Source organism: Alexandromys fortis, unplaced genomic scaffold (genome assembly GCF_014885135.2).
Source record: "Alexandromys fortis isolate MF-2015 unplaced genomic scaffold, M_Fortis_MF-2015_v1.1 scaffold_31, whole genome shotgun sequence".
Lineage (NCBI taxonomy): Eukaryota > Metazoa > Chordata > Mammalia > Rodentia > Cricetidae > Alexandromys > Alexandromys fortis.
This window is the reverse complement of record NW_026067974.1, coordinates 8686176-8708756: the sequence shown is the minus strand read 5'-3', so window position 1 is coordinate 8708756 and position 22581 is coordinate 8686176. Positions and strand designations below refer to the sequence as shown.

At 45.7% G+C, this 22581-nt stretch overlaps 1 protein-coding gene across 1 annotated transcript in view; it reads right to left on the bottom strand.

Annotated features, from left to right (window-relative positions):
* The window catches only part of Skap1 (src kinase associated phosphoprotein 1), a 283773-nt gene that overhangs the window by 15834 nt on the left and 245358 nt on the right, over positions 1-22581 (bottom strand). The window contains exons 10-11 of the mRNA XM_050157112.1: positions 19306-19356; positions 11786-11886 (exon numbers count right to left, since the gene is read on the bottom strand). Of these exons, the coding sequence (XP_050013069.1) occupies positions 11786-11886; positions 19306-19356 (152 nt within the window). The remainder of the gene's footprint in view (positions 1-11785; positions 11887-19305; positions 19357-22581) is intronic.

Below are 22581 nucleotides of genomic sequence, written 5' to 3'. Positions count from 1 at the left end.
TTTTTCTTGCACCTTGCTAGGGCGAGGTGTGCAATAGGGGCTGTGGCTCTCGGCACTCAGGACCTCGGAGTTGGGCTTGGCAGTTCTCAGGGCTACCCTTGCCACTGCTGTACTCCAGATAAAGCTCTGTGTGTGTAATCCCTAGCCAGCATGCCCTCATCAGGAAAGGGCACTTTAGATTTTTAATTTCGAACAGAAACCCTGGGTTTTCTCTCCTTTCAACGCAGACGTTGAGCGTTGGATGACCACTGCATTTCCACACCTGATCTTGCCAGATTCAGCTATGTGGGGCTAGAATGTGAGAGACTGGAGTGGGTCTCGGAGAAAGAGGGGACGAGTCACTGTGTTAGACCCCAGATGAATGGGAGAGACTTGCACATCACCCAGAAAATTAGGATTCCTTTTGCTTTGTGAATTAAAGAAATGAATAATTTAATCCTCAAGATTGTTCCGGCGAGGGAAAGGCGAACGTCCCAGTTGTGAGGGGGGGGGGGGGCCCTACAGCCTGTCGGTGTGTTACATCATCTGCACACATAGGCGTTTCCATGACAACGGCTTATAGCTTCATTTCCTGGATCCCTCTAGGGGGTGTCACAGCCAGATCCACCTGCTTTTCACCCTACCCTCGGTGGGGTCATGGTAAGGTCGCCAGAATAAATGAACGCGGGCACTAATGATCTGTTTACCGCTGTTTATGCTCTGTGTGTGTCAGGGGCATGCACATTTAGAGAGCTCATTATAGCTGCAATTAGAATGCACCAGCGCTGGATATTTAACTCCTTTTTCTTTTAAATTAGCATTTTAATAACATTCTTTGAGCAGAGAAACAAAATGACCATTTTTCACGGACAAACTTCTAGCTGTAGGTGCAACTTTAATGGCAAAGTTGTGAAGGGGGAAGAGGGGAGAGGGGGGGAAAAAGGCCATTTTTACCACTTTCCCCCTCCTCCCTACCAAAAGGATATTTTTATTTGCTTTCTAACACACTCAATTTCCTAAATTTGTTTTGAATCCAATTATTTTGGGTGGTTTAAAGTACCGCGCTCTTGTTTGGACGGAAATTAGCAGCAATTGAAATTAACTTTTTATGTGACCTGTGAAAGGGGCTAAAATAATTACAAGTGCAGAAGAAACCCTCCTTCCCGCAGACCCTCGCTGTAAGACGGGGCTGGGATACCATCATCAGAATATCTTCATACTGCAATCACAAGGACTTTTTTTTCCCCTTCAGAAGGCGACTGCCATGAGTGTTTCTGTGTCACAGCCTGTACGATTATCATACAGAGCGTAAGTGATGACAAACGCGCTGTTATAAGCAGGATAAATAAGAATCAGACAGAAAGACCACAATAACATGGCATGAATTACCATTTTAAAAAGGTCAGATCACAGAGCCTCCAAGAGCAGGAGAGCTGGGACCCAGACGAAGCAATGCAGTCAGATCTACTTGGTCAGAATGTTCTGGAGCCATTGCTTTTACGGGACCAGCCGGCACCGTCTCTAGCTGTTTACAGATGCTCTGTTTGTGTAAAGTACAGTGAAAAATAACAATTTGAATGTTTCGATTATCTTTCCTGGCCCCTTCCATTTTCATTATTTATTTCCTATAAATGGGGACCTTGCTGAACATAATTCTGCAGACAAGGAGGTGGATGGGACAGCCGATGGGAACGAGGAGATGAATGGTGGGTGCGCGCAAGACAGATGCTATGCGTTTATGAAGAGGAGAGGCGTCCTCAGTGAGCATCCACAAAGTAGAGAAGGCGAGCACGCAAACTCTAACCGGCACTTATGGATGGCGGAGGGGTAAGGAAGACGGTGGGAACAGGCACGGAGAGCCTACCCCTCCTGGAATCCACGTCCAAGTTCTGCCTAAGATGTCCCACGCTTGCCTTGGCTCCTGTGAGCCTCACAAGCCTTTCCATGACAACAGACGGGATTTCACAGCCAGAAGACTTGAGAGGTCAATAGTTGAAAAGCAAGAGTTAAAAAGAGAGATCTTTATCCACAGCAAAACAATCCCACAACCCCCCCCCCACTCCACCCCATACCACAGAAGAAAAAAAAAATTTAAAGACACAGCAGGAAAAAAAAAAAAAAGAAGGAAACTTTCTAAACATGCAAGTTCAAAATGTTTATGCCCTTGTCTCAGCCTAGTTGCACCTAAGAATCTGCTATTTCATAAACAAAATACTGATGGCACAGACTATAATTTGGTGATCGCTACCCCAGGACATATCTCGAGGCATTTCTGTTATTTTAATTAAATACTGCATTATGGTTTGTGACAACTCCACAGCGACGTAAGTGAATTCCGAATTAAAGTGTTACTTAGGCATCCAGTAATTTTTGTTTCAGTCCTCAGTTTTACAAAGCAAATAGCTATAAAATCAAGATGTTCATTCATTTGCAGATGGAGGAGGGTTGCTGCTGCTGTTTTTTTTCCCCCTTCTCCTTAATCCTCATGCACGAAGGGAATCTGGCTCCCGACACTCTCAGCTTCTGAGCCACATCACGACGAGAAACACGTCCTCTCGACTAGGATGCGAGAGGCTGACTATTAATTGCTGGCATTATGCTTTATCTTTGCAGCCGAGTTCTGTCTTCCAGCAGCCATCCCGATGGGCTGCAGACTTGAAATGCCAGGAGGGGGCTCTTTGTTGAGAACCTATTTGGTTTCATTTCTTGAGAAAGAATCATAAAGTTTATAAACGCTCCGTGGAAGTTTCTGTATTTGGAACTCCTTCCAAACACGGGGTATCAGTAATGACAGAAAAATTCCTCTATCTCTGCACTAAACAAAAACAAACAAAAAAAACTGAACCTCTTTTAAGAAAAAAATATCTTTTTAAATTTAGCTATATTACCATTCTCCTAATGAACTGGAGATATAATTTGATATCACCAATTGGTTGCAGCTTGAATGTCACTTAATTGGTAAATTATGAGAAAAGTTTGGAATTTTCTCATTTGCCAGTTCTGAATTTTACTCAAAATTAATATAATTGGGCAAAAGGATTTTTTGGGTTCAAATCTGAGGATTTAATTGCCTTTAATATGTCCTGTCACATAAAGCAGTTTAAAATAGCAGGTTTCCTGAAGACATTGTCCATTATTTCTGTTCGGAGAATCAATAAGATCTTTTAATTAGCATTAAATATCATGTGTCTATGGATCTCAGCAGCTTCTAGCTTTTTGTGTTCTCCTCAGTTGCCCCACGTCTCCCATAAGGAACAGCACAACTTTGACAGAAATGGCTGCTCTGTATGTTTGCAGTGAGGCTACAATGTGCTTCAATATTTTCCGAGTTTGGTCAGAGTGCTGGATCCATACGATGTCAAGAAAGGCTGGCAGGAGAGGTGGAGGGCCGCTGAGTTCCTTCTGAGAACATAACCACCCAGAAACAAAGCTTTTGCGACTCCCTTTAAATAGGGCATTCACTGAAATGCCATCCAGCCTCTCTGGCAGATTAGCCAGGAGTTTATTACTAAATCTATTGACGTGCAGCTGACTCTGGAGAAGCTGCTTGTTACAGTACCGGTGGCAGGAAATGGAGGGAACGTCACAGTTAAAGACACAAATTTTCCCTGTAATATATTCGAATGGAAACCTCCGAATCCGATACTACATGGGCACATCTAATAAATTTACAGTATTTCAGTCTCAACAGCCTTCACCGGTTAGTTTTAAAGATTTATGTGGTAAAAAATTACTCAGTGATGAATATGGTTTATTCTGTGCAGTATTGGAGGTATAAGGAATTAAACTACCGTCTTTAACAGTGAATTTATTATTACCTCTGTCAAAAGACGAAGCCTTTAACAGCATTTGTTATAAATTCACTGCAAAATAAATGGCTGGATTTTCTTTTTTTTTTAACGCCGGAGTTTGTAAAGCATGGGGCGATACTGAGAATTAACCTAACCCCACCATGGCTTATGTGGTTTTATGTAAACATCTGGTGTGGGACTTTCCACCTGACTGGTGCACGCGTGCATGCATGTGTGTGTGTGTGTGTGTGTGTGTGTGTGTATGTGTGTGTTTTGAAAGCAAAGGGCCCTGCCTAGGACAACAGTTTAGAAATAGGGAGATTAAAGAGAAAAACGCAGTTGTATTCTCTTTCTCTTTTAAAGGGATTTTATAATGAAGAGCCAGGATTCAACGGGAGAGCGCCCTTGTGCAGTGGGCCCTTGTTAGCAGGCTAAGTGCGTGCATATGCCCACACACAAACACCCTCTTCCTTTTGTCCTCTCTTGGAATGGGTATCCCCTCATTTATAAAAATTACCTGGAAGGAATGAGGCTGCCAGGGTTTGTTCTAGACGATTGGTTCCTGTCTGGGGGAAAGGAATGGCCTCCACTGAATTTGACCGGTGTATGACCGTTGCCTTCCAGCTGACCCCAAATCCCATTCCCATCCTCCTAACTCTAGCCTCCCATAGGGGTTATTAATGAGAGAAAATACCATCCTCCTCCTCCTCCTCGTCATCACAGCACGGTGTTGACCTGCTTGCGAACATGAATTGGGGTGGCGGGGACACCTTCTGCGTTTCTCCTGTACTGTTATCAGTAAGAAAAGATATTTTCTGACGGTGTGCCCCTGTCTACGCCTTTGCTTAGGTCAGAGGTGAATAATAGTTCTTTGACAGGCATTGATCAGTTCATCACACTGTTTGGGCACTCTGTGCCCCAGGCCTATATTTTCTCCACTTACAATTCCCAAATTACCTGGGCACATCCCCCACTCAGGCGAGCAGAGGGGACTGTGCCTGAGGAAGTCCTAAATGGACACTAGATGTCACCAAACACCTCTTTTCCCTCAGAGCCCTGAAATTAAAAATAAATAAATAAATAAATAATAAATAAAATCCTTCATTTAAAGCAATTGAAGGGATTAACTTATTGGTTTTTATGAGCATTGCTGTCATGTTCAACTAAATACACGTAAAAGAAGAAGTATTATTGCACTCTGATTTTTTTTAAACAGTATACAGATCTTTTAGAGAGGAAGGAAGAGCTCAAGGGAGGAGAAGGGTCTGTATTGTTAAGTAGTCCTTTGAGGAGGTAAGGGGAAAAGATCCTGGGTTTTTAAAATCCCATTACAACAGGCCTTATGTTTACATAGCTCAAGTGTGCCAGGCCAGGCCCTGCCGCATTCAGACGGATGGAGCCGGAAGCAGCTGTTCCATCCCAGGTGACAAAATGACTCTATCCTTGTTCATATAAAGTCCATCTACCCACATCACGTGCCGCATGATACTGTTTCCACCGTCTGAGAGGACAGGCCAAAGTCTGGCATGTTGGAGCCAGGAAAAGCCCTTCTTCTTGGAAAGCTAAGCCATCGTGTAAGCGTCAGCCTTAAGGGATGGATGCCCCTAACTTGTTGCTTCAATGCTGATAGCTAAGGAAGTAAGACCCTGGATAAGGTCGCAGAGGCGTCTAACACCCTTTGGGGTGGACACAACGAGCCTCAGAGATGCAGCCACGTGACTCAGTTTACCTATTCACGCGGTCAGGGGTGGGTTCTTCTTTCCAGTCAACTGAATTTCTCTTTGTATATTTTGAATAAGTCTCAAGATGTGTCCCTGGCTGGGTCAGAACCAGGCTGCTTCAGACTCAACAGAGAGCTGCTTGCTTCTGCCTCGGCATGCAGGGATTAAAGGTGTGGGACCCCCTCCCCCCGCAAGAAGTTTCTCTTTTTAATTTGCGGTACACCTCACAAATCACTTCTGGAACTGGAGACTGATTTTTCGCAGTGGACACTTGGTCTGTGCTATCTCAACCAGCAAAAGAAACACCTATATAGGGCTGGAGAGGTGGCTCAGTGGTTAAGAGCATTGCCTGCTCTTCCAAAGGTCCCGAGTTCATTTCCCAGCAACCACATGGTGGCTCACAACCATCTGAAATGCGATCTGTATGCCCTCTTCTGGCCTGCAGGAAGACATACAGACAGAATATTGTATATATAATAAATAAATAATTAAAAAAAAACACCTATACCATTTAGAAGAAAAGTTCTCTAGGGAGAGAGACCTTGCTGGCTGGAAGTCATGCCACATCTCTGAAAGGGGACTTGAGATCTTGTGATCTCTCTTATCTGATGGAAGCATCTTTTTTTGGGGGGGGGCGAGGTGGTGGTTTCAAGACAAGGTTTCTCTCTGTATCCCTGCCTGGCTGTCTTGGAACTTGCTTTGTAGACCAGGCTGGCATCGAACTCACAGAGATCCGCCTGCCTCTGCTTCCCTACTGCTGGGATTAAAGGTGCGCGCCACCCCCGCCCCACCAGATAGAGGCATTTTACTTCCCTTTTTCTCCCCACCGATACTAAGTGACCGGAGAGGTGCTGGCTCACAGAAGGGCCTTGCTGTCCTCCGAGACAAGGAGGCAAGCGGGGTGTCACTGCACTGAGGGTGATTCAGCACCTGCCCTGCCAGGCCTGCTCAGACAGAATGGATTTTTGGAGTACACCTGTTGTTGAACCCCTGCCAGGTACTGATGGCCACTAACCCCCCAAATCACTCCCCCCCCCCACTGTTGATGCCTGGAATGTCAAACAGGACCGAGCGGCAGCCGGTGTGTATTTCAAACACAGCAGATGGATTTTTATATTAGCTCCTATTTCATGTTCAGGCAGAGCGACCGCCACACTCAAAACCACAGCCTCGGTGCTGCCGAGTTTGCTTCTGTGAGATTAATTCTGTGAAATTAATTGGGACAAGATTGAAAAGGAAATTAAAATGCAGCTCAGTGAACAGGCCTCTCAAACACCTTTTCCCTGCTCTATTCAAACTTGAATTCTGCGGTGGTCGCTGGCATCGTGGGAAGTAATTTATGAGCGGCAGGCTCTCAGGAGTGATCTGTTATGTCTGAGGAGACCTGCACCAGCGCCACAATCTGGAGGCACTGAAGAGCGCTAAACACCCTGCTGCGGCTTGAGCTGTGTGTCCCGTCTCCCGGGTGGGTGGGGGACGGGGAGGAAGGGAGGCTCTTACTAGAAAAAGCCGTTCAGAAATATCTGGGCCCAAAAGGGGTGCTGGAGCATCCGCGGGATGTTTACATCCGCTTCGTTATTAAAAATCTTCCTCTAAAATATTTTAAGACCCAAATTGGAAGTCAGTGAGTTAAGTGGGCATGAAGCTGCATGGGGCCTTGGAATGTCTGGATGTGCTGAGCGGCGGTCAGCAGGAGGGCTTTCCGCTAACTGTGTCCTTGTTACTGCTTGTGAGATAGGCTACATGGCTCTGGCTTCTTCCGGAAGAGAAGTTTGGAGGCTCTTTCTGGGGTCAGTGATGAGATTCCTAAACCACAGAAGTCATGATGGATTTCCATGTAGGTGTCTTCATTGGGTAGTGAGAGAACTCTGTCTCAACCAATGGGGTGTCTGAGGAATGCCTGGTATATGAACCACTTTTTTCATTAAAGAAAAATAGAACTAAATTTATTTATGTGTGTGTATACGAAAGTGAATGCTACAGCTTGTGTTTGTGTGTGTGGAGCCCAGAGACAACTTTTGGGAGTTGGTTCTTTTTTTTTCTCCCTTGGTTTTTCGAGACAGGGTTACTCTGTATAGCTTTGGAGCCTGTTCTGGAACTCACTCTGTAGACCAGGATGGCTTCGAACTCTGCCATCTGTCTGCCTCTGCCTCCTGAGTACTGGGATTAAAGGCGTGCGCCACCACTGCCCGGGATGAAGTTGGTTCTTTCTTTCTGCTGTGCCATGGGGTTACAACAATGAAACTCAAGTGACAGCCTTGCTGGTGGGCATCTTTACACACTGAACCACCTTGCTGGCCCTCATTCTGCTCTTACCTTACCAATAATTTATTGGACTCCTAGTAAACGCTCAACACCAAAGGCTACGTAGATTCAGTGTGGTGCCTAGCGGATGGGAGAGAAGAATGTATGTGCTGTCATTGATTAGGGCCTACACACTTTTCACATAAATTCTCTGATCACAACCTTATGAACAGAAACTGGCCTACTTTTTTGCAGATAATAACATTAAAGCCTGAAAGTTTAAGTGATTCTTTTTTTCCAAAGTCACACAAGTAATCCGCTTGAGAAGAGGACAGATGGTATGCATTTGGTTAACTATGGAGTACCTCTCTCTTTCTCTCTGGGACAGAGAGATGGGTCAATGGTTCAGAGCACTGGCTACTGTTCCAAAGGATCCGAATTCAATTCCCAGCTCCCACAACCATTTGTAACTCCAGTTCCAGGGAACCCAAAGCCCTCTTCTGGTCTCTAAGGGCACAAACATACATTCAGGCAAAACACAAATATGTATTAAATAAAAAACCCCAAACAAACAAATCCTTCAAACCCAGCAGGGAGCAGCAGGAGCCAAGGCTAAAAGCTGACATATTTCTCCTTCCATCTGCTCACCCCCCACTCCCCAAACCCTGAGTCTCCTTCCTCCAGACACCCTCTTCGGAGCCTTCCTGGGACAGGGTCTCTTTATTATTAGGTAGCCCTGCCTTCCCTGAACTCAAAATGAAGCCCAGGCTGGCCTTAAACTCACAGACATTTGCCTGTCTCTGCTTCCCGAGTGCTGGGATTAAGTGAGCACACTCGGTACAGGATTTCTTTAATAAAGGGCTATGGATTTAGCTATGGAATATCCAGGGCCTAGCATGCACTCGGCCCTGTTTTTGATCCTTAGTGTTGTTAAGTTTTATGTAGAGAGGGGCAAACCAGTTGAACCTGTGGGGGTGAAGACCAAAGAGTCGGTAGTTGGAACGTTTGCTGTTTAAGTGGAGCGAGTAATTAAAGCTAAGACAGAGCTCTGTGTGGATTCTGGTGCAGCTTTGCAACACCAGGCCCACTGTGTTTAGAACGGGAGTGTCTCGGGTGGGAGAAATGACTCCCTCGAGGTACAGGTGAGGAAACAAGCCCAGGTGAGCTGGGGTGCATCGCTGTGCTATACATTTCTCAGGGAAACAGACGTGCGCCGGTGTCTAGCAGAGGCTTCTCACACGCCCGGCGAAGGTGGACTTCCCCAGGCATCTTTTTCTTGGACTAAACTCCATCTGGGTTATTTTGGTCTCTTGTTCCAGGTATGAGGGGTAAGCTGGCTCCAGCAAAGGAAGCCAGCTGGGGCTGACGTGGGACGTGTATGAGAGAAAATTCCAGAGAGCACCGAAAGGCTGAGCTTCTGGATGGTCCTGGAATCTCCTATCTGTATGAACTGGGTTGTTTGTGTTTTTTAGAGACAAACAAATAGGATGGGAGGTCTTGCAAGGTTCTTTCCTGTCCAAGGGCCCTGATTGAGTTAGGTAATAGAATCAAGGCAAATCCAAGCCCAGATGCTCCCCAAAACTGATGCTGAACCGGAAGGCAGCTCGGAAAGGAACGCTGCTTGTACTACTACTACCTCCCATGTCCTCCTGTGATTTGCAGGGACCAGCAACACGAGGGAGGGAAGGAGGGAGGCACCTGGTACAGCTTAGGGGACAGAAATACTAATGGACTTAGAACCTTCCGGAAGAGTGGAGAAAGAAGCCGACAGAATGAAGGCAGCCAGGCATTTTCAACCGAATTAAACTCTGACGCATTAGCATGTAGACGTGGAGGAGGGGGGAACAGAGGTTGACTTTAAACGACCAGTCTAAGGTTCTTAGGCACCTCATAGAAATACCACAGCCATGGTAACCGCACACCATGCTATATTGCGGGACAGGTCACTGCACAGCCCCTTAGATCTAACTGGAGGAGCGGGACCCCCAGTGAGAAGCCATTAACAAAGGCAAAAGACATGTAAAACAAACAAAATAATCATGACGGAGAGAGAAGGCCAGCCAGCCGCCAGCCTGGCTCTGCGCTCCCCCTCCTGCTGCAGGCACCTCCAGACAATGTAAACAGTTAATTTGTTCACCTGCAGGCTCTGGGCAAACAGAGGCCTGGTCACACCTGAGTGGATAACTCGATTACCCTGTAATGCCAGCACGGTAATGTACACAAATTCTATTACACGGCAAACCTTGCTTTCGGGCATTTGAAATACCAATCAGGCCAATGTCCACTCCCTTCTTTCCTTCCAATTTATTCTTGGTGTATTGGAGCTGCACCGAAATGGTAGTAGGGTGGTGTTGAGTTAGAGTGGCCGGAGAAGTCACGAGAACATCGTGACCTCCCCCAGCAGGACCTGCAAAGCTCTTAACCTTCCTGCAAAGGGCTAAGTCTGAATTTACTTCCTCCTCCCCCTCCAGATAGGGTTTCTCTTGTAATAGCCCTGGCTGTCCTGGAACTTGCTCTATAGACCAGGCTGGCCTCAAACTCATAGAGACCCACCTGTCTCTGCCTCTTGAGTCCTGGGATTAAAGGAATGCACCAATACCGCCTGGCTAGTTCTTGTTTAAAGGGACCTGATTCATTGGAATCACTAGAAGATACCTGGCGTCAGACTTGGTCTGTTCTTTTTTTTTTTTTATTTATATTATTTATTATGTATACAATATTCTGTCTGTGTATATGCCTGCAGGCCAGAAGAGGGCACCAGACCCCATTACAGATGGTTGTGAGCCACCATGTGGTTGCTGGGAATTGAACTCAGGACCTTTGGAAGAGCAGGCAATGCTCTTAACCTCTGAGCCATCTCTCCAGCCCCGGTCTGTTCCTTTTTTAATCACAATTTATATTTATTTATTGTGTATGCCAAGTGCCCCTGTGGAGGTCAGAGGACAACTTTCGCGAGTCAGTTCTCTCCTACCATATCTCTGGGATTGAACTCATGTCTCTGGCCTTGGTTGCAAGTGCCTTTACCCACTGAGCCATTTTGCCCACCCCTTGGTTTGTTCGAAAGGAGCTTAGAGCATATTGAAAGCACAGACAGATCCTTGGTGTAAGTAATAGCAGGCACAGAATAAAGAGAAACAGCAAATACAGTGCTAATAACACAACAGGTTTTCATTTTTCCTCCACGGAGTCCATATACTCAGCAATTAAAGAGCAAATTATGCCTACTTCAAAACCGTGTTCGTAGATACGGAGGGGGATACATCGAGTCCTTCATGATACATTCTCTGAGGCACAGAACATGTCGTCTTAGTCTGGTTATATATTATGTGTGGTCTTTTCTGTTTGCATTTTACAAGAATGGAGAGGAACAGTTCCCTTGAACTGTAGCCTACGACTCCAGAAGATTCTCCTCATTATGACAGACGGGCAACCATCCAATCTATCCCTTTAAAACAAATCCCTGTTGCTTTATGACCAACAACAGTATGCATTAGCTGTGTCTAGGGGTAAACTTATGCCTAAGGAAGAGAATAAAGTTAGCTGGGCTGTGTGGGATTGGATTCCGTAGGTCAGTCTTATCAGCGCTGGCTCAAACCAATTGAGCTAACTGGTTCTGACTCCTCCTCCCACAGGCAATTATATTATCATCTCATTTATCTATAAATGAAATAAGAAGGTAGTTTACCTAGCCAGAATGTTCTCAATAGTATTACAAAGTAATAAATTATGTACATAGTGTGACCTTTATGTACCATAAATCCTTGGAAAACATCAGATTTTGATTGCCATAATTTTAGTATTGTACCTACTTCAATATATATATATATATATATATTTGCTTTATTGTATTTTTACATGTGAAAAATGATTCCTGAGCCTGAATTTTTAAGTAAGAAATTTCCCTAACAATTAGACATTAAAGGGAATTTTGGTCAGAAGAGCCATACAGAGAGAGATGCTACAGCATGCGATGATTCTGATTATGGTAACTACACTAACAAGAGGGAAAACATGGACTTTGGACTCGGGTCCCACAGTCCGTGTCTTTACCTTGCTCAGAATGCGGATGAGGTCACCTCGTTGGAAGGACAGTTCATCTGGCTGGTCACCATGGCAATCCCATAGGCCCTGGTAATAATTGGCACAGTCCACTGATCAAAGAGAAGAAAAAAAAACAAAGATGAAAGGAGCCAGTTTGGTCACAAGTGGAAGCCAGGGTTTCGATATAGTTTCTGGGGAACTTAAGATTTGGGGGGGGGGCCCAGATGACACTCAATCTAAGCAAAGGACTACGGGAGGGGGAGATCACTAACTCACATAAAATATTTAGAGATCACCCCTAGTAGGAAATTCCACTCAGCAATATGGTAACAGATGTATTTATTAACAGAAGGAAATCAGGCACATAGTCTCTCAGTTAGTTTGCAAACTAGTGGAACAAAGATGTTTCCCAGTAGACTTTCTTGACCCGGGCTATCTAAATATCTGAGTATGTCTCTTGTTTTTATGCATTTGAAGGAACAGATCCTTCTGCCTAGCTACAAGGGAGGCTGAGTCAGCCAGCACTCTTCTGCATCATGGCTTCCATTCTGGCCTCCTCTGTTACACGGGAGCTTTATCCCAGGCCCTTCCCACCCAGGTACTTCATGAGGTCGTCACCGATAAATACTGCAACGAATAGCCCAGTCTTTAAGTGGAGCCATGGGGGTGTCTCATCCATTACAACTAAATTCTGGGTGGGCTGGCCCTTTTCCAGCATCTCATTTGTAGACCCTGAACATGTCTGCCAAGATTTATCTGCAAGCCCCCGGGGAACAGAAACCAAAGTGATCTGCATTAAAAATGAAAGCAACTGAAGACAACAAACCAAGCTTTAGAAAGCACTGGAGAGATTTACTGGGCTTCTCAGTGAGACTGGATGGCAACGATGCCACAGGACAGCCATCGATTCTTAACAATGAAGAATTCATATTGATCCGCTCCTACCCGGAAAGGTTAAACACTAGCGTACAAAGTGGGAGAATATCTGGGGATTTGAATGGCAGGAGGGCGAATGCCCACTGGACCACGGATACTCTGTGTGTCTCAGAATGTTTCCTACGAGAGAGCCGTGAGCCTGGCACCTGCCAGAGGTGAAATTTGATTGACGGGCTCCAGGAGTCCTGTGATGTAGTTAAAATCTCCGTGAGTTCTAGCTGGCACATGTCCGTAATCCCAGCACTTGGGAGGCTAGTGCAGGAGGATTATGAATTCCAAGTCAGTCTGGGGTTACATTCTGAGACTCTGTCTTGAAAAGCAAAATGGAAAAAATTTGTGTGACTTTTTGGGGACCGTGTTTCATCAGTTCCTACCTACTCTAAATTTGTTTGGACCCTCTCACGAGCTCGGATGGTTCTAAGGGCTGTTCATGATGGGAACAGATGGGGAACAAATGGTCAGTGGGGCACAGAGGACCTGGATGTACTCGCCCCCCCCCCAACAATTTGTCCCTAACTTATGAATAATTCAAATAACAGAGGCGCAGTGGAACGAATCCCTATATGTCTTTGTAAACGACTCTTATTAGGCATCTTAAAGTGCACAAAAACAGACGAGAGACTGACTCATTTAGGTGAGAGCAGATTGCAAACAGAAAGAAAAATGTCAAGCACAGAGACTGGGGCGTGTTTTCTTTACACAGAGAATTGTTTGTCTCCGCAGTAGACAACAGAGGGCAGCAAACAAAGTAACCGCCAAGCAAACCTCCTGCTATCGACTTAAGATGCTGGGGAGAAAAATACGTTGGGAGAAAAATGCTAACTGTTGAAAAGAGAAAGCATATATTTTGGGGGACATCGGTGCATGAAATGATAGAGAAATATCAACCTTGAAAAGCGATGGCAGTTTCCCCAGAGGATATGCGCTCATTCTCAGTTGTACGGGAGTATATAAATCACCCCGAGAGTTTGACTACGACTAGGATGAGAAGCCAATCGACATCAATATCCTTTGTGGATTTGTAGGTGGCAGAGAAATTTTTTTTAGAACAGATTTTAAAAAACCCAGTTTAGCTATGTATGAATGGTAGGGGAAGACGTACAGAGCTTTCATGGCATTTTCTGGCCCAGTGCATAGACACTTTGAGTTTCTGCTCCCTCAGTGTGCTTGGGTATGAGACAGCTCCTAAGATACCTTTTGGGTATGTTTGAGATTCTTATCAAGATTTGATAGTGGTGCAAGAGAGTACCTGGGGAATGACCTAAACTACAAGCCCAGTAAAAGGCAGGTACACTGGTTCATACCTATAATCCCAGAAATCAGAAGGCTGAGGCAGGAGGATGACTTCGAGTGTGAGGCCAGTCTGGGCGAAAAGGTGAGTTCAAGACTAGCCTGGGCTATATAGTGAGAGAGATTCTGTCTCAAAATACAGGGAGCTGGAACTCAGGGAGATAGAGAGACAGATTCAATCAACTATAGAACGAGACTTCTAAGACTCAAAGAGTATAGAATGACCTTTGATGTCCAGGAACCCAGGGCACAGCCTAGCCCAAGATGAAGGACAATGACACACAGCTCTGAAAAGTTAGTCAGAACGACCAGGCTAAAACCGGGGAACATATTCAACCTGCTTTCTAGTCAAAGGTATGCTGGTATTAAGGAGATCAATGGGGGAGTCATTCTTCAGCTGGATAAGGTTGGACCCCGTATTGCAAGATCCTTGTTTAACTTGCATGATTCATATTAATACAGTTGTGGACAGGCTACTTCATGAACTCATTCCTTGGCATCCATCAGGTCTGCACACAGCACTTAACTAAATGCCAGGGACTGTGGTACACACTGGGAATTCCTCAGTAGTCCCTGCTCTCAAGGCTACCCTCTAGTGGGGGAGGCGCTGTGGACCAGAGTCCTGAAGAGGTGGAGGATGCTCTGCCTAAGAGGAAACTTAGTGGAGTCTGAGGGATCCCGGAAGGCTCCTTGGGAGCTCCAGCTGTCTACAAAATCCTGATCTACCCCGTGTCACCAAAACACCTTGACGTTGGGAGGAGGTGGGGCTGAGCAAGATTTCCTTCCTGAAGCTTGGCCCACGGAGGGCCTGCCGGTCTGCAAGTCCACAGGGTGGGTTTACTCTGCCCTGCACCAGGCTGGCTGGTCCTCAGAGGAGAATGAGAGCAGAGACAGGTTTCTAGAGTGACAGGAGTTAGGAGCCTGACAGCAAGGCTCGCCTCTGTGCACTGGCTTCGGCTCAGCTACGTTCCCACCACGCTGGCAACAGCCTGAGTCAGAAACAGTGCAATCTCCTGACCAGTTAATTAATTCAGAACATCCCCATTCTCATTTTGAGGACATTATTCCATCTAATTATTTTTTTTCCAGTCTGTCCATTTGGAATGAAAAACAAAAGAATAAAGCTTAATGCCAGCATTTCTCAATGTCTCTCAAAAAAAAAAAAAAAAAAAGACATAACTCTGCACTAAATAAAGCCTGGTAATTCAAAAGCAAAAGCTCTAATATATTCAGCATAAAACAGACAGAGGACCTAGAGCAATAATGACAACACTAATAACTAAAACAGTTATAACAATTAACAACAATTACAATGATAGGGAAGCTAATGGCTATGATCACTGCATTTAAATTGCTAGCCGAGCTGAGAAGGAGTTTTCTAGAGAAAATGGGGGTGGGGCTGGGAGTGTCTTACTCTTTCTAATCCCTTGTAGGGGAGGCTAAGCCTCAAGCGAGCAGAGTATCACAAAGAGCTCAAATAGAATTGTTTTTCTCGTTTCCAGGTGTTCTTACAAATCATTTATCACTCCACACCGGGCTTTTGTGACCGGTGATGGGCATTTCTCCTCTGATGGAGTCTAGGCTGGTGCTCCTGGTGACAGAGTCAACGGAAGCACCGAGGCAAAGGACCAGGACACCTGTCTAGTTTTCCTTGTCTTCAGGAACAACAGAAGCTGTCTGTCCTCCCTGAGTTTAGCTGTTAGGACACTGAGTTACTTCAGAGTTTGAGCTGAGATGGGGGAAAGAGGCTAAAGGTGGCTCAGGGTGCTGTTTACATTTTCTTGATGAATGCAACGTGGCAGCGAGGTCTGGCATTAGGCACAGCTGTTTAAACTAGGAACGGCAAAGCCAAAAGCTTGAAAACAAACCTAGGAGAGTAGGGCCCAGTGAGAGCTGGGCCAAAAACTCTGTAAACCGTGTCTTGAAATGCTCTGGTCTCAGCCAAGCCAGGAGGGCCACCATCTTTAGCACATTCAAAGCAGACACCCACTGCTGCTCTAGGAACAGTTTCGGAAGGCTGGAAAAACTCACCAGGAGACACTCACTATGCCCTTAGTTTTGCAAGTGTGACTGATGTACGGGGAACAACCAAAGGTCCTAGTTCCCACCTCATCTGTTCCTTTAATCGGGTCAAAACTTTAGCTGGGCGATGCTCAACCACGGTTGGTTTTGGAAATCTGAAAGGTAAGAGCTGCAGGAGCCTGTGGACCCTTCCTTTTCTTTGGTGTAAGAGTTCTCTGTCGGCGGGCACCACAGTGGGCCTTCAGAGGGTCTCCAGGATGGAAAAGTCATGAATAATCACTTTTCTGCTCTTCTGAGATGACTGGGTGCTTCTAAGACTATGCCTGGTGTACCCACAGTTGTTGAGAAATAGAGACAGACACAGAGACAGAGACAGACACAAAGAGAGAAGCAGATAGACAGAGACAGAAGAAACAGAGAGAGAGACAGGGAGACAGAGAGAGACACACAGAGAGGAGAGCCCATTGCAAAGTCTTCTTTGGGCAAGGATTTGATATCTCTAAGAGTGACCTGTGTCTCCACAGCATGGCACAGCCAAGCAAAGGAAATTTTTATACAAACAGGCCAGAGTGAGTCTTGATTTGGGCTACTCAGAAGATACCCTGTCACAGCAAGGCAGGGAAATATGATCTCGCCACTAAAGACCCTTAGCGTCAGATCCACTATGGGACTGCCAGGCTGGAATTGAGAGAAAATCGGAGGTGTTGAAGAGTCACTCAGTAACCCTGTTACTAACACTCATGCTGGAGAGCGAGCTCTTTATAGATTGGGCAATCAATACTACAAGGCCATGATAGATTTTCCAGGTAACGGAATAAAATGAAAGAAATTGCATCTTACAGGGTCATTAACACTCAGTCAGGAGACACTGAATTCCTGTCCTCCCTCCCTCTTCGGATAAGATCTAGAGTTGGGCTTTAAAAAACGTTAGCAGTTCTGTCAGAGGAAGCAGGGCATCAAGCAACAGGGTCTGTGGGGTAGAAGAGAAAAGTCCTCAGATGCCGGATGCCCCAGCCCCTGGGGGGAAAGGCAGGAGAACAGGCCAGTTTGCTTAAAGCCTTTCCCTCCCAGATACCTGAGAAAGACTAAAAGAAGCAAACGTGTACAGCTGGTCTATGACCTATCTAGGAATTGACTCTGTCCCGCCTTTAATGCCTTCACGGAGGCTGCTGGCCCTTCCCCCAGATCTCCATATTTTGTTGCTATAAAACTAAAAGATGACATTGGGAAGTTACATATGTGTTGCAGGTTCTACAGCTTCTTCGGAGAGAAGGCACTGTATAAATTCAATAAATAAATAAGTAAACACAAATAATAAAAATCCCTGCCTCGGATTCTGCAGAGAGAGCGAAAAGTCTTCCTGTTTTTAATTGCCAAGTCACCAATCATTATAACTGGTGGGAAGTACAAGCCGCGGAAACATATTTAGAGCTGAGCCTTATGTTAACGACACCTCTTTGGGAGGCAGAAAGTATGGGGAACAAAAGACCTCTTTAAAAAAATTCCTACTTGAATTATACCTGTTGGGATAGTTAAAAGATAAATCTCCTCTCACCTCCCAGATAAAACCTAAGAAGAGAGAGAGAGAGAGAGAGAGAGAGAGAGAGAGAGAGAGAGAGAGAGAGAGAGCGCATACACAAGGAGAAAATGAGAGGAGGGAGGAGTGTGGGAGGGAATGGTAGACATTTTCAGGAGACTGATACTTCCTGACTGGAGTTAATACAGTGTTGGCCATAGGAAGCTTCCAGCTATCCCACCCAAGACGTTCATCTAGGGTGTATCTTCCTACACTGGTTGGTGATGGAAATTGGTTGAGAGAAACCCTATTTGGGACCAGCTTGGTCAGAATGGATTTTCTGTTAGAATTCCATATAGCAAGTAGAAAATGACAGAAATTAGGTTTCAGGGCTGGAGAGATAGATAGCTCAGTCGTTAGGGCTAAGGATCACAACCAAACTTCAGAAATTAGGTCTCAGAGGACTCCCTAATCTCCACACGCTTTCGCCTCTGCTTCGGTAGCACAACCCATGATGCCACTGACTGGCGCCCCCTTCCCTGAGAGAAGGTGGGCCTGTGAACCGGAGGCCTTCACTAAACCTTGCATAGTCACTTCCTGCAGGGGTGGGGAAGACGACACAGTGGGGGGAAAGCACGTGTCCAGCAAGCAGGAATATGTAGGTTTTAATCCCCAGAGTCCAAGATGGGAGACAAGATTCTTTAGCCATGGTCATGGGTCAGCAGGCCAGGCAACCAGTGTAGTGGTAAAATAACAAAGGTTTCCTGCCCGTGTCAAACAAGGTGGAGGGTCAGGCCCAAGACCAACACCGGAAGTTGTCCTCTGACTTACACACGCTCACGCACACATGCACGCACGCACGCACGCACACACACGAATTCATTTCCCGCAAAGATGGAAAAGGGAAAAGAGACTCTGCTAAATGACTATGAATGAGAAGGAGGGGAGTCAGGAGAAAAATGAGAAACCAAGAAACCAAGCGGAGGGAACCGGAAAAGAACTCCCAAGCTTAACATTTTCATAGATCCTACGAGGGTAGGAAATCTGCTGGTCTCCAAATCACTTCTGAATCCACTTCTGCTGATGGAATGTCCTTGAGGCGGCGCCCAAACAACGGGCACCATTCCCTCACTGACAGTGAAGGAGTAAGTCCTCAGTCCACTTAGGAGACTGCCAGGGCGTCTGACCTTGGGAGGCACGGGCTCCCTAACAGCCTGGGGCATGGCTAACAGGCTGCGATGAATAAGATGTAATTTTGTATTCAACAAACCTGTTACATATTCATCTTCAAATGTGCCTGGAATCAAACCAGGCCATCTGAAGTCAGCATCCCCCCAGTCGCTCTATCCCTCACCCTGGCTTCACTTTTCAGATCGGACACATTTCCATTCCCCTCTGAGCTCGCAATCTCCGGGCCTCTCAGGGAGGAGACATTTCCATCCTTCCCATTCTCAATCCTCTAATCTCTTAGAGATGAGGCAATTCTATTTCCACTGCACTGATTTAAGAAATACTGATAGGAAAAAATAAATATCTGGTTTGGCTTCCCACCTTCTGAAGACAAATCTCGGCTGTGCTAGGACATCGATTAAAGTGATTGGGTGTCTGCTTTTAAAGTTAAGGCACTCTTCTAGCCAGTCAGTCAATTTTGGCTGTTGGGGTCATGTACCAGGAACCTATTCATTAGAGAGTCCAGTAACGGTAGTGCTTTCTCAAGCCAGAAGCCCCATTGTTCCACCCTGGGCTGTGCAGCCGTGTCTCATACCTCGCCATCCATGAGTGCCGCTGGCATCCTCTTCTAAATCATGGCCTTCATCTGAGGGGACAAATGATCAGTATTAGCCATCAGTGTGGGGGTTTGGTCTTCACGCTCTTCCTTTTGAGGGGTGACCCTTTCTCTGAGTTCACTGACCTCCTCCCCTTTCTTGTGTTTTAAAGCAGGGGCTTGCTATGGAGCCCAGGCTAGCTTTGAACTCATGATCTCCCTACCTGAGCCTCTGTCTCAAGAGCTGGGATTACCAGCATGTGCTATCATGTCTACTTAGGGAACTCTCTCCTTTAAAGAAAGTCTCATTAACATGTTTTCTTCTTCTTTCCCCTCCCCAGTCATCCCTCACCTTCAGATCGGCCATCTTCTCTTTCCCTTTCTATTCATTATTCATTTCCGAACTTTCTGAAGTACGAAGCTGCACTAGGAACAGGGGGCACACAACAGACAAGCAGGCCAGAGTTCCTGCCTTGATGGGGGCTTCCAACCCATCGAATCACCAAGGGGCTTATCACTTAACCCAGTTCTTTTCCTCAGCCCTCATTTCTTCTTTCTTTGTGGAATTCTTCCTTGTATTTATTATCTGTATGATGCAGACACATTCTTTGGTTTTAGTCATTCCAGAGTTAGGGTGAGAGAGAGAGAGAGAGAGAGGAGAGAGAGGGAAGGGAGGAAGGAAGAGAGGGAGAGGGAATGGAGGGAAGAAGAGAGAGAGGAGGGAGAGGGAGAGGGAAGGAAGGAAGGGAGTGAGGGAGGAAGGGAAGGAGGGAGGAAGAGAGAGAGATTGGTAGTGAGTTTTAAGCCTTTTGTGATTAATTAGTCCTTAACACATCCATTTTTGTTCAGCTGTATCGGAGGCTGGTCATGTACATGGTTTTATGTTCCCAGTACTCGAGGCCTGTAGTTATCTTTTTACTGTTTTATTTAGCCTGCCTTGTTCATTAGAGTATAGGCTCCTGAGGGCAGATGGAATGGTCTTTTAATTAATTGCTGTGGATTCACAATGGGTTCTAAGTCAATGCTGGTGTCTAACTCCAGTCAAGTGTTTATATGGCCAAAGTCACAATGTGATTGGCCCAAGTTTCTTACCCTCATTAACCTGTTTCATCTCAAGCTTCATTCTACTTGATATAATAGGAGCCGGGCCTTTATTAAGAAAGTATGTGTATTAGAGTAACATTTAATAACCCTATTTTATAATATAGAGTTTTAATGTATATATATACACATATATATGAGGTAGAAATAGGCTCACTATTCTTTTCACCAACTCTTTCCTTTTCTCCTTTTCTCTTACACAGTCACACAGACAGACAGACAGACAGACACATGCACTTGCCCCACATCCTGTGGAAAAGGAACACTTTGAGGAAATATTTTCAAGAAATGTTTTATTATTTTATACATATATTTCACCTGTATATATGTATGTGTAAAACACGTGTGCCTGGTGCCCATAGAAGAGGACATTGGATTCCCTAGGACAGGAGTGACAGACAGTTGTGAGCAGCCATATGGGTTGTGGGAACTGAACCCTGGTCCTTTGGAAAAGCAACCAGTGCTCTTAAATGCTGAGCCATCTCCCCAGCCCTTTGAAGGTCCAGCAGTGTGGACGTCCATGATGCCCATCTGTAGTGCTTCCCAAATCGACCCCGAGGTACAAAGATGTAAGGTAACGGAGGAATGAAATCAAACACAGGAAACAGGGCGTGTAGAGATAAATCATACTGAGCACGATTCTTTTCACACAGCCCTCTCCACTGTCCTCTTCCTCCCTTCCTCCATCCGCTGTGATGTGTTTCCTTTCTGCCGCGGGGCCAGTTTCACAGGGCTGACCATATCAGAGGGTGAGTTGGTGCATCCTCCTTGTAGAGATGCCCAACGATTTGGACAGCGAGCAGCTCTTTTCCTGGTATCAAACAACTCAATCACGGGGCCCAATAATGTGCTGCGCTTAAGCACTTTTGCAGAGAGCGTTTATTCTACCTCTGCTGTCCGTGCACAGCTGTCTCTTCCTCCCCATTCTAATCAATGTAAATTGGGTCAGATCTCCGCTGTGAATTACAAATTGGATCCGAAGTTGGAGGGTCACCATGCCTGCTACTCCACCTCCTTCCCGCCGCCATTAGATGGGAAGCTACACCAAAGATCTTTTCTAAATAAATCAGACTTTATTGTAAAACTCGGCCACTGACGAGACATAACCTCATTAGCATTGATTTTAAAATAAATTATTGAAAGTGGCCTGCCTGCTCTTTGCATTTGTAAAAAAGCAGAATGTAAATGTATTTGCAATGATAAAAATGAAAACTAAAACTTGAATCCTTTATCCTTTCAGGCGCTTAGTCTAGTCATGGTACAAAAAAATAAAAAAATAAAGTATAAAGTAAAAAAAAGGACAACTTGAAGGACTCTGCTTACTTCACTGCCAGATCCCAGAGCAGATCCTCTGGTTTCCATTGCACCTTTGGAGTCACCTAGAAAGGAAGAATATGCTGACCATCCAGCGTGTGCACTATTTGCCACCATTACTGGGCCCTATGGTGATGGATGTGAACAGCAAACCCTGGCCCCACTTCTACCTGCTTTGTCCGCTGGCCCCCACTTCTGTCCTACCTGCCTTGTCCGCTGGCCCCCACTTCTGTCCTACCTGCCTTGTCCGCTGGCCCCCACTTCTGTCCTGCCTGCCTTGTCCGCTGGCCCCCACTTCTGTCCTGCCTGCCTTGTCCGCTGGCCCCCACTTCTGTTCTACCTGCCTTGTCCGCTGGCCCCCACTTCTGTTCTACCTGCCTTGTCCGCTGGCCCCCACTTCTGTTCTACCTGCCTTGTCCGCTGGCCCCCACTTCTGTCCTACCTGCCTTGTTCTCTGTGGCTGACAGTGGCCTCCAGTTAAGAAGCCTGTTACCAATGGGCCTGAGGCTGTGTCCCAGGCATCTCCGGAGGACTTGAGGATGGGGTCTCATCACACAGTGGAGGAAGCCCCTTCTATAGTTTGGCTATGAAGAACACAGCACTTGGTTCCTTCTTAGCTTAAATTGCTGTATACAATTGATCGACCATGGACCCTTCTGTGAAATCAAACCAACATCTCTCGAGGTTCAAAGTCAAGACAACAATAACGTAACTGGGACTTGTAAAAAAAGGCTTTTTGCGAAAAAGAAGAAACTAAATTTAGGGAGTTAAATTTCTTATTTTTGTTATTCTGTACAGGGGAGGCTTTATTATTATTTATTGTTCTTTTTCGTGTGTGAGTGTGTGTATACACATGTGCTC